Genomic DNA, 12291 nt, shown 5'->3' with positions numbered 1-12291 from the left:
TGCAGTGTTACTAGTGAAAGTCACCATGTCATTTAGTAGATCTACTGAACTTACTCCTGCTGTCTTCCTGAAGTCATTTCCTTTGATCAACATCTCCCCCAAGCCTAGCTTGTGGTAACCACCGTTCTACTGTCTGCCTCTATACGAGTTCTACTTTTTTAGCTTCCACAGATAGAGTTTGCCTTTCCGGTATGAACTGATATACCCGGTTTGTCTTCTGCCATCTACTGTTAGCTTTCTGTTTATCCCATCCCGCCTTTCCTATGCTATGTTCCTCCCCCAGCCTCACTTGGATCCATTAGCGTTGTTATTCCATTTCTCAGCTTTGTTCATTATTACTTAGATGCATAATTATTTCTCTTTGAGTGATTATTCTAGCAGACTTCTTCCCTGAATTTCTGCTGTAGAACTGAGTCCTACAGAAAGGGATTTGAGTGACTGTTTTTTCAACTCTGAGGAACCATACATGGCGAGTACCATCCTAGATGCAGGAAAGACGTTCCTTATTACCTTCACTGAGTGCCTTATGACTCTGAGGCTTAATTCTCTGATTGAGAACACTGCTTGAGATTAAAACCTGCATCCTCGACTTATTGGAATCTAATGTAAATTAGTACTTTTATCTCTTTCTGTACAATAAAGATCTTAAAATGCCTTGATTCCATTTCCCACCAATTCCCAACCTGTAGAATTATTGACAGGCACTTTTGTTCACTGTATTTTTAATACCCAAGGACATGATAGCATTACCACTGTATTCATTTGTTATTCGTTTTAGATTTACCCCCAATACTTGTCCTTTGTTGCTTTCATTTCTTCTTATTTCTCTAAGCTTCCATCTCCAATCATTTATATGCTGCTTGAAGAACATCCCTTATGTTTCCTTCAGTTTGAGTCTGCTAATGATGATTTTTTTTTTTTTTTTTTTTGGGTGGTTTTTGGGATCGAACCCAGGGCCTCATCCACACTAGGATAGTGCTGTTCGACTGAGCTATATCCCCAGTCTCCATGATGAAAGTTACTTATCTGTGACTATCTGAAAGTTGGGGTTTTCTCTTCATTTTTGAAGGATAACTTTGCCTGGTAGTAAATTATGGGTTTTGCTATGTTATACCTAGGTATGTGTTTTTCCTGTATAAACTTTCTAGTACTTCTTGAATATTTCTTCTCTGTTTTCTCTCTTCTCTTTCTGGATCTTCAGTTACATGTTTGTTAGTCCTTTTTACCATATCTCCTATTTTATCTCTGTTGTGCCCTTTCCTATATATTCTATTTTTTAAAAATAAGTTTTAATTGTAGATGGACACAATAGCTTTATTTAATTTATTTATTTTTACTTGGTGCTGAGGATCGAACCCAGGCTTCACACATGAGGCAAGTACTCCACCACTGAGCAACGACCCCAGCCCTATAATCTGTTTATTGTGATCTTTCACTTCACCTTTAGCTGTGTTTAATATATTGTTAAATCCATTCACTGAGTTCTTATTTTTAGTTTTACTTTTTTAATTACTAAATTTCTGTTTAGTTCATTTTCATAGTTTCTAGTTCCTCGGTAAAATTCTCAAGCTTACCTTTTATTTTGTTGCAAAAATTTAGTCTAGTTTTCTTTAATTTTATATCTGATAACTCCATTGATGTTGATCTGTTGCTATTACCTTTTACTTCTTGATTTTAAATCCCACCTTGTTTTCTTGTGTATTAGGTTATTTTTTATTGAATGTCAGGTATATTAGTCCATTTTCTGTTGGTATAACAAAATACCTGAAACTGGGTATTTATAAAGAAAAAAAAGCCTTATTTAGCTCATCACAGGCTTAAAATCCAAGGTTGGGCAGCCCCATCCATTCAGCCTCTGGTGAGGGCCCCCTTTGACTGCATCACAGCATGATAGATGGCATCATGGTGAGGCCTTTGCAAGAGGCAGAGGGCAGTCCCATAGTGAGACAGGAAGCAAGAGAGATTCAGGGACCAGGCCTGCTCTTTTAGAACAAATGGCACTTAAAAGAACAAACTCATTCTGCAAGACCAGTATGTCTTTTCCAATAGCGATGCTCCTTCCACACAGTTACCTTGCTCTAGGCCCTACCTCTTAAAGCTTACACCGCTTAACACTGCCACACTGGGGACCAAGCCTCACACATCCAAACCACATCCAAACCATAACCTCATAACCTGTATAAAGAAAATCATTGGATGACTGAGGAGTGTGGCTTTAGTTTCACAAGACTTGACCCGTATCCCTCTAATTGTTTCTTTCCCAGAGGTAGGTTAGGACTGTGTGAGGGCTGGTTCCAGGAGTCTGCACCAGCCCCCACATAAAGCTACTTGTAATACTGGCTCTTTCCCCATGGTCCTAGTACTGGATGTTCTGAAAAACTGAGAACTAACTCCAATGCATTTTTTTTTTTTCTGTAAAAATTTAGATTTTCTTCATTCAGTATCATTCAGTATTGTTTATTTACTATCTCCCCACCTCAGACAACATTTTAAAGCTTTCTGTAACATCTCCCCATCTTCTAGAGTAACTCATCCTTAACAGACATTTTGTATCACAGATAAGAAGCCATGACTTCATGGCCAAGTTCTGAACTGACCTGAAAAAAACATTGTATATGTGTCTGTATGTCTGTGTCCCACCAATTAATTCCCCTCAAATGTGAATCTCTCTCTCTCTCTCTTTCTCTCTCTCTGTTTCCCTCTCTCTCTTTAAATGTGGTGAGGTAATTAAAAGACATTGAATAATAATGCTTTCCTCTTCCAAAGACGAGTAGTCTTAGGAAGATAAGTAGCAAAGAGTATTATCAATCCTGAATCATTTTTATTTTATCAGAGATTGAGATGGGATGATTTAAAGTTTGACTTTTCCAAGACTAGCCTGTTTCTGATTCACCTTTATTCTGAGACATAGCGCTATGGATTCCTAACCCAAGCCTGAGTGTTTACCAGACTCTCCTTCCATGGCAGGCCTGTTTTTATTCTGTTAGCTGCTGCTTTTTTTTTTTTTTTTTTTTGTACCGGGGATTGAACCCAGGGGCACTCAACCACTGAGCCACATCTCCAGCCCTTTTTAATACTTTATTTAGAGACAGGGTCTCTGAATTCTTAGGGCCTTGCTAAGTTGCTGAGGCTGGCTTTGAAATCAGATCCTCCTGCCTCAGCCTCCTGAACCCCTGGGATTATAGGCATGCATCGCTGTGCCCAGCTCTGTTAGCTTTTTGAATTTGTTAACAGGTTTGCTCAGTTTCTTAGCTCCTTGGATGCTTCTCCCACTAATGGCATCCACCTGTAGGGAAAAGGCAGACCTGTTCCTTCATAGCTACGTTAGGCAGGCACTTACTGTTCCCATGTTTAAAATGAAGATATACATGGAGAATGTGTAATTTCAAGTGGTGATAGATCCCAATCCAATCAGTCCAGTTCTGCTGTCTGGACCCTTCCCTCCTCTGCTCTTCTGCCCTATCACATACTTTCCCATACGGGTTAGGAATTATGGCCTGGAGCTAAACCTGAGCTAAGAATGGTTTCCACATTTTTACAGGATTATTTAAAAGAGAGAGAAAGAAAGAAGAAAAATCTGTAACAGAGACTGCACATGGCCCACAAGAACTAAAATATTTACTCTGGGTCCTTTTTCCAGGAGAAGTTTGACCTGTGCCCCAGAGGGGACAGTGAGAAAGGCTATTGAACCTGCTCCCCTTTTCAGGCATGCCTTGGTGGATGTGGTGGGCAGACAGTTCTCACAGTGAGACTGGCAGGCTGGGGTCAAGGCTTCAATTTTCCTGGACCACAGAGGCTGAGCTCCCTTGGTTGTTTCCTTCTCCAGGCTGAGGACCTGAATGCCAAGTTGGAGGGGGAGACTTCTGTAAGGAAACCAAAGCAGCGGCCGAGACCAGAGCCCCTGATCATCCCCACCAAGGCGGGCACTTTCATCGCTCCTTCCGTCTACTCCAACATCACCCCATACCAGAGCCACCTGCGCTCTCCTGTCCGCCTGGCCGATCATCCCCCTGAGCGGAGCTTCGAGCTGCCCCCCTACACGCCACCCCCCATCCTTAGCCCCGTGCGGGAAGGCTCTGGCCTCTACTTCAATGCCATCATATCAACCAGCAGCATCCCAGCTCCTCCTCCCATCACACCAAAGAGTGCCCACCGTACCCTGCTCCGGTCCAGTAAGTGACTATCCTGAACCACTCCTGTGGTGGCCATGGCCCTGGGGAATGTTGGGGGAAGGACACTGGGCCAGGGAGGCAGTTCAGCTTATGGAGCTGCTGGGGATTGAGCTGGATGCTGTGGGAGAAGGGACTCTTTCTGAGACAGAAGGAGGTTGTCCTGTTCCAAGAACAGGGGGTGGGTTGGGGGAGTTGGTCCTTCCCACTGCTTGGATTCATCCCAATTCAACCACTGACTAATACATCTCTATGTGCAAGTCATTTAAACTTCCTGGGTCTTGGGTTCTTCAGCATTAAAATGGGTATTAATAGTACTTGGTTAATGATGAAATTGCCAATATTCAGCTGTTTTTGGATCCACAAATAGCAGTTTCTTATGATTCATCCTAATAGCTATCTCGTAGGGTTATGGTGAGGATCAGATGCTTTAGCACAGGTAATACCCATAACATGAGGTCTGGTTATTGAGTTTGTTTGTGATGTTATGTGGAAGATCTGGTCTCCTGCGCCTGGTAGTTATTTCTGCCAAGAGTAGACATTTTGAAAAAGTTTGGCTGGCCTAGGCCTAGGTGGTGTATGGCTGAAAGGTGTTTCCCACAAAGGGAGCCATTTCCTCTTAGGAAAAAAAAAAAAAAGGATAATCCTCTCCCTTGGAGTGGTGGAGAGGATTAAGCGAGAATAGTACCTGGATACCTTCACCTATTTAACCTGACACAGACTTCACCCATGGTGTAGTTCTCTGGTGCCCCCTGGTGTCCATGGGTGAGAAGCGACTTGCCCCACACGGGCCAGTGACTGTCCTTCTAGCTTCCCAGGGAAGTTTCTCTGCCTGGCTGGGTTGTGCAGAAAGTCACTGCAGAGAGCAGACTGGCAGCCAAGAAGAGGTCAGTTTGTCCACAAGTTTTTCCGAGCACTTGGGTGTAAAGCCTTGAATTGGGTCCTGTGAGGGTTCCAAGAATGTATGGGACACCATGGTCTGTTCTAGATTGGGCAGGATCATTAGGGAGTTGACATTGAAAGCCCAGGAGGCAGAAAAACAGAGGTTCCTGGCGGTGTGGATCAGCAGCCAGTGAATGAAGCTGACATTAAGCTCCAGGTCTGCAGAGGCCTGGTAGGGTGAGGAAAGCATTCGGGAGGGGGTGGGGCTAGAGCTGAGCTTGAACTCAGGAGGGGGAGGGACGGGGAGGGGCTCACCAGCAGACCAAATGACTGCTGCTAGACCTGTAGGTGGGGCTGTGCAGGGAGTGAGGGGCCACAAGGTAAGCAGGCTGCTAATATTGAGGGTCCAGGCAAGGGGCTAGTGGGAGGTATAGACGAAAAAGAAACTGCCTTGAGCGCTGAGCTGACGAGTTCAGGTTTTATCTCATGTTGCATGGTTTTTTGGTTTTTGTTTTTTGGTCTCTCTCTCTCTCCCTCCTTTTTTTTTTTTTTTTTTTTTTTTTTTTTTGAGCAAGGGTGTGTCTTGATCCAGTGCCTTAAGAAGATTAGCTTGGGAGAAACTGAGGCAGAAAATTCAGAAAGGAAGTGAGAAGATAATTATAAAACTGCAATCCTATTTACCACCTCTCTAGTGTGCCCAAACTTTCGGCCTCTACTAGAAAACCGTAGTTTGATGTTGAAGTTACTCCTGTAGCGTGGGAGCTCCTGGGAACAGGAACTTGGCCTGTGTAGTGCCAGTAGTGGGGGTAACAATACTAGCTCGTGTTTACTGAGTGCCAGGCTCTCTGCCTTCTTTCATTCAATCTTCACCTTCATTCTAGGAGATAGATAGAAATGGCCCCTTTTCTGCAGGTGTGCAAATTGAGGCCCCAAATGTTTAGTAAAGGGTTGAGTCATCACATTTAGCAGGCTGCAGAGCCAGGACTCAAGGTGCCTGAGTTTGAAGTGAATTCAGTGAGTCAGTGCTGTGACTTCTTTGTGTGCAGGGCAGCAACCCAGGGCTGGGGTGCTTTGCTGAAGGGAGGAGGGTGTCATATACCAATCTACTCTTTGTCCCATAGACAGCTCTGAAGTCACCCCACCTGTGCTTTCTGTGATGGGGGAGGCCACCCCAGTGAGCATCGAGCCGTAAGTGCAGTCTGGTCTTGGGCCCATGGTGTGAGGGTGGCGAGGTGGGCCCAGTGCATGCAGGTGGGCTCTGGGAGCAAGAGGACAGTTCTGTGGGATCTTTACAGGGCCAAGCACCTCTTGGGCTTTTGCAATTGGTCCTGAGCTCTGCTGTTCTCACCCTGCTTTTGCATAGAAGTAACAAAGAAAGGAAAAGTCCAGCTCATCTTGAATTTGTCTCTGGAGAGCTGCATAGGAGTCCAAGAGACTCTTCCTGTTTGCCAATATGGAGCAGTCTCTCTCCTTCTGAGCCTCTTTCCCTTGTCCTCCTGGTTGTACCAGGTGCCAAGCTAGCCTCACAGTCTCCTAGAAGCCAGGTTCCCTACACCCAGCTGAAGGCTGGCTGCACTCCATCTCTGTCAGCTGCTGTCTTCTTCCCATTCCCAGGGAGAAAGTCTGGTTCCCTGTTCCTGTGAGGTAAGACTAACTCCATGCCCTGTCCACCCCTGCAGACGGATTAACGTGGGCACCCGGTTCCAAGCAGAAATCCCCTTGATAAGGGACCGTGCCCTGGCAGCTGCAGACCCCCACAAGGCTGACTTGGTGTGGCAGCCCTGGGAGGACCTAGAGAGCAGCCGGGAGAAGCAGAGGCAAGGTGAGGAGGGACCCGGGAGTAAACAGGCTGAGGCAGGTTGGTGGGCAGATGGGCCTAGGCCAGGCCTGGTCAGGCCCAGCCCTGAGCGTGATTTCCTCTCCTCCTCCCCACCTTCCATGAATCCAGTGGAAGACCTGCTGACGGCTGCCTGCTCCAGCATTTTCCCTGGTGCCGGCACCAACCAGGAACTGGCCCTGCATTACCTGCACGAGTCCAGGGGAGACATCCTGGTAAGACAGCACCATTGGTCCAGGGAAGGTCCCTCAGGGAGGTTGGCACGGATCTGAGTCTGCTGCCCAGAGGCTGGGTCTTCTGGAATGCTGATTTGAGGCAAGCTGGAGGCTCTGATAGAGGAAACGGTGGTAGGGGGTTGGCTCAAGTCACCCCCACTTCCAAACTCAAGATTTGGGTGGGCAGGGTCCTCTTGTCCACCCCAATCCCCTGATTCTAGGTCAGTGGGTCCCCACTCTCAGGCAGGACTGCCCCTGAGGGCCTTCTCTGTCCATGTTGCTTGCCTTGGAAGCCACAGTTCCCTGAAGGGGCCCTGAGGAGCCCCAACTCCATGACTTCACCACCCTCCGGTACCTCTTGCCCCTCCATGGTTAAGGGGGACAAGAGTAAGCCCCACGCTACTCAGAGGCCTCAGGTGGCCTTTTACATTTTGCCAGGCCTAGGATTCTCAGTCCATCACTGAGACTGCTGCCAGGGTCCTGACCATAACCTCACTTCCCCTCCAGGAGACGCTGAATAAGCTGCTATTGAAGAAGCCCCTGCGGCCCCACAACCACCCACTGGCAACTTATCACTACACAGGTGGGCCTCGCTCGGGGGCGGGGGAACATGACCAGGAACCTCCAGGGGTCTCCAGCTTCCCCGGGGCCCTGCTTAGTGCTGAGTCACTACCAGGGGTGGGGGTAGGGAAGTGGAGAGGGTTAACCAAAGGAAAGGAACTGATACCAAAGCCAGGGTAGCTCTTGAGTGGCTTCTTATGCCCTAGAGGGAAAGTTGAAGAGGTTGGGCTGGTGGAAACCCATCCTGGCAAAAAGGCCCAAGTCACCGGTACAAGGGACAGGAATAGGGAGTGTCATCTAACGTGGCCTCAGGTACCTGGAACTCCGATGGCCCTTGGAGTACATGTCTCATTCTGGCATTGTACTTTAAGAGGGACACTGGCCAAACCATGTGTAACTCTAGCAGCCATTGTTATTGATTCCTATTAGTGTCACTTTTATCTGCACCGGGCAGAGCACTAAGGGTCTCACCTGCATTTTGTCACTTAGTCCTCATCACAATGTTCTCATTTCATGAGCAAAGCTCCAGGCAACTGGTAGCAAGTGGCCAGCAGGATATGGAGGCCGCTCTGAATGCCTGCAGAGACTGTATGTGGATGGCCCCTCGCTTTTCGGTTGGTTAGTCACCCCATGGTGCTTGCGGTCCTGCCCACCTCACCACTGGCTCCCTCTTCGCCCTTCAGGCTCTGACCAGTGGAAGATGGCTGAGAGGAAGCTGTTCAACAAGGGCATTGCCATCTACAAGAAGGATTTCTTTCTAGTGCAGAAGCTGGTAAGCTGGGGCTGTATTGTAGGGTTGGTTAAGGCCAGGAGTGGCCTGCCTGATTTTGAGACTCTTTCTACCATTGGGGGCCTTTAGTTGCTGATGTCCTCTTTAAAAAGTAGTCAGATCAATGCCATTAAGTAGCCTTGGAGACAATTTTATGAGCAATACAAGGGGAGAAGATCTGGCCTCTCTGCTTTGTTGGTTCTACATCCTCTTTCTTACCTTGGGGTGGTGTGGCCATGCTCTGGGGTCTCAGTCCAGAGGAGGGCCTGGTGTTAGACTTAAAATAGGAGGGAGACCAGATGGGAATGAAGGTTGCTAGCAGAAGTGAGCCATTCCCCAAGAGAATATGGGAAGGAAGCCACTCTACTGGGTGGGGAACTAAGAACCAGCAAGTGCTTGTGTCGTTGACCTGGGGTCCTCTGCCTACTTCCTGTCTGACCCTGGGCTTCCTTCCAGTAATTCGGCTGACCATGCCTAGGTTCCCTAGATTATTTTGTCCATGTTCTTCTGGAAGAGTAGAGTGCTTCGCTAATCCAAGGAATTATGTCTTTTTCGGTCTCCTCTCACAAAATCTGGGTCGTGGAGAGAGTGGGTTGTTTGGATTGGCAAGAGAAAAGAGTGTCCAAGACTGTGCTGTTCCTCTTAGGTTGGAGGATCATGTCAGGGATGGCCCTGGGGATTGGACAAAGGGCTGATGAGTGCTACCAGGGCCCTATTAAGAGGACCATCATTGGCTGTGCTTTATAACACTCTGACCCCTAATTGGGCAATATTGCCAGGAAGCACGTGCCCCTGAAATTCATTAACCCCTAATGCCTGTTGAAAAGAGCAGATCAATAATCACACAAATGATCAGAGAGAATTGTCAGGAAAAGTATAAACAGTCTAATTGATAAATGTGTGACTTAGCCATTCCTGTGAGCTGAAGCACGTCTGTTTCATCTTCAGGCCCAGAGGCCCCTGCTGGCCCCCTGGGCTCTCTAGACAGAAGCTTCCAGCTCCATAGTGACTGAACAGTCTGGGATCTTGGGGGAATGCTAGACAAAATAGCCCCTAAGGGGAAAGCAGTCCAAAATCCAAACTCAGTGGCCGAATCATTTATGAAATGGGAAAGTTAGAATTTCAGAGTTTGGGAGGTTCCTGGAGATTGTTTAGTCTCACCCCACTTAACTATTTACACGTGAAAAATAAATTAGAAAGGTGAATGACTTGCCTGCGGTCACACTGCCTTTTGGTGGTGAGTTAGGAGCAAAACTTGGGCCTTCTGATTCTCTTCAGATTTTCCAGGGCTTACTGGTTAGTTTTCCTCAAGTCCAGCCCCACACAGGACAGTGGGGCATTTCTCTACCTCACTTGTCAGTCATTGCTCCCTGGAGAGGAGTGAAATAGTTTATCTGAATCGATGAAGGGGGTCTGTGTTGCTGAATTGGGGCTGGCTTGGATGTGGATGATGCCCAGGCCCAGGCTTTTGATAGAAAAAAATGAAAGAACAGTACAATAAGCATCCATTAATGCCCCACTTGGATTTATTAGTTGTTAGCATTGGCCCCATTTGCTTTCTCCCTCTGTGTCTACATATAAACATATATACCACATACATGCATAACTATTTTCTATTCCTTTATCTATTTTTGCTAATCACTAAAATTAAATTACTCAGCCAGGCATGGGTGGCACACGCCCATAATCCCAGTGACTTGGGAAGCTAAGGCAGGAGGATCACAAGTGCAAGGTCAGCCTGGGCAATAGAGCAAGACCCTGTCTCCAACCAAATGTAGCTTGTTTATGGTAAAGAGCCCCTTTTCAATCCCCTGCTCAATCCCCCTTACTTTTTGTTAAAAAGTAAGCTATAGGTTATGAATATCCTTCACAATACTCAGCAAATTTCAGATGTATCTCCTGAAAATTATTTTCCAATAAAACCACAGTATCATAAATACTCACAAGGAATTTCTACAGACATAATGATACTCTCTAATATGCAAGCCACAGTCAAATTCTCCAGTGGTTCCGGTGTTGTCCTATTATTTATAACTTTATTTGTTACAAATAGTGCTGAAGCATGGTTAATCGCACTGGTCAGGGGTTTGTTGCAGAGCAGGCATTGGAGAAATGCTTGTATTTCCTGGGTTTAGTTTTTGGCCTAAGGTGAAGGGGGACTTGCAGGTATGAGAAAGGCTGGATTCTCCCCGTGCAGGTAAGCCAAACCAGCAGACTCTGACCTCAATTTTGACTTCAAACCAGATCCAGACCAAGACTGTGGCCCAGTGTGTGGAGTTTTACTACACCTACAAGAAGCAGGTGAAAATTGGCCGCAATGGAACTCTCACTTTTGGGGACGTGGATGCAAGCGATGAGAGGTCGGCCCAGGAGGAGGTTGAAGTGGATATTAAGGTGACTCCTTTCCCAGCCTTGGCTGCCTAGGACCTGTCTGTGTCTGGGTCTGGGTCTGGGACCAGGACTGAACTGGGAGTTTGAGGTCAAGCTCTCTAGGGAGAGAGTGGAGGATGGACAGAGGAAAGCAGGGTCCCTGACAGCCCCCAGGAGCTGATGTCCCAGGCCCTGGACCTTAGGGTTCTCCTCTCTAGAATGCTGGGGCCATAGTAATGACACATGCTATCGATGGAACACTGAATTTTTCCATGGTATTTATACCACTAGCACTTAGTGTCTCTACATAGCAGACCTCTAACAATGTTTCCAGAACATTAGTAGCTCTTGCACACCCTTTATGATTTCTGCTCTATCTGCATCCTACTGTGTGTCACCATTGCTATTTTGTCATGTCCACATACCACTTGTGCTGTTACTCAATATTTTCTTTAACTCAAGTAATTTTTTGCTCAAATAAAAGGGAAGCTTTCTATCATAATCATAAATAGAAAACCAGTACCGCTTCCCATAAATAGAAGGTACTGGTAAAAATAAACATATGAAAACCAAATACTTACTGAATTTTAGCTAGATGCTGTCACCTGCCAGGGTTCTGACACCGGGGCCTGAACTCTGTGAATGAGATTGTCAGGTCTAGAGAAGTGTAAAGCGACACATTAACACCAACTGCAGACTTTGTCCTTGACCTAACCAGGATTGAAAAAGAATTGAAAAGGGAATGTTATTTAATTTTATGTCTGTGTATTCACCTGTATCATCTTGAGGTTACAAGTGCACACGGGGTAACACGCTGTTCTAAGTCAAGGAGTGGTTTGGTCCCCATTTTGCAGATGGAAAGGGAGTGGAGATATAGAAAGTGTTACAAAGATAGTTTGGGATTGGAGCTTATGGCTCCTGCCTGACTCACCAGACCACTGTGTCCAAGGATGTGTCTTCTGGGTGTCTGTCCAGGAGGTCAGATGGCCTGTGGGTATTGGCATGTCCTGTCTCCGGCTCAATCTCAAGGGCTCAGTTTCACCCTGAGGGCTCCCAGGTATCAAGACCCACTTCTGTCGGCAGGCAGACTAGTCATGGGAGGGCTGTGACCTGTGACAGAGTCTAGCACAGGAGGGGGCACTGGGCTAGACCAGGCCAGACCAGCAGGACAAGTAGGGACTCGTGATCCCTGGCTAGGTCAGAATCAGTGCACTACTGTAGTGTAACTGAGCTCATTCTTGTCCTCCTTAGACTTCCCAGAAATTCCCAAGGGTGCTTCCTCCCAGAAGAGAGTCCCCAAGTGAAGAGAGGCTGGAGCCCAAGAGGGAGGTGAAGGAGCCCAGGAAGGAGGGGGAGGAAGAGGTACCAGAAATCCATGAGAAGGGGGAGCAGGAAGAGGGGCGAGAGCGCAGCCGGCGGGCAGCTGCCGTCAAAGCCACGCAGACACTACAGGCCAATGAGGCGGTAAGTGTGACTCCATGTCCACTC

General features: G+C 47.0%; 1 protein-coding gene across 4 annotated transcripts in view; it reads left to right on the top strand.

The window, feature by feature from the left end:
• The window catches only part of Mideas (mitotic deacetylase associated SANT domain protein), a 63590-nt gene that overhangs the window by 45810 nt on the left and 5489 nt on the right, over nucleotides 1–12291 (top strand). For 3 of the 4 annotated variants that reach the window (XM_047538326.1, XM_047538323.1, XM_047538329.1), the window contains exons 4-11: nucleotides 3827–4172; nucleotides 6173–6239; nucleotides 6731–6873; nucleotides 7000–7103; nucleotides 7611–7686; nucleotides 8348–8436; nucleotides 10678–10827; nucleotides 12055–12267. In XM_047538326.1, coding sequence (XP_047394282.1) covers nucleotides 3827–4172; nucleotides 6173–6239; nucleotides 6731–6873; nucleotides 7000–7103; nucleotides 7611–7686; nucleotides 8348–8436; nucleotides 10678–10827; nucleotides 12055–12267 — 1188 coding nt within the window. The remainder of the gene's footprint in view (nucleotides 1–3826; nucleotides 4173–6172; nucleotides 6240–6730; nucleotides 6874–6999; nucleotides 7104–7610; nucleotides 7687–8347; nucleotides 8437–10677; nucleotides 10828–12054; nucleotides 12268–12291) is intronic. The other variant, XM_047538332.1, reaches the window with a different exon arrangement.

This window comes from Sciurus carolinensis, chromosome 2 (genome assembly GCF_902686445.1).
Source record: "Sciurus carolinensis chromosome 2, mSciCar1.2, whole genome shotgun sequence".
Taxonomy (NCBI): domain Eukaryota; kingdom Metazoa; phylum Chordata; class Mammalia; order Rodentia; family Sciuridae; genus Sciurus; species Sciurus carolinensis.
The sequence above is the reverse complement of the archived record's forward strand: the minus strand, read 5'-3'. Positions and strand labels throughout refer to the sequence as shown.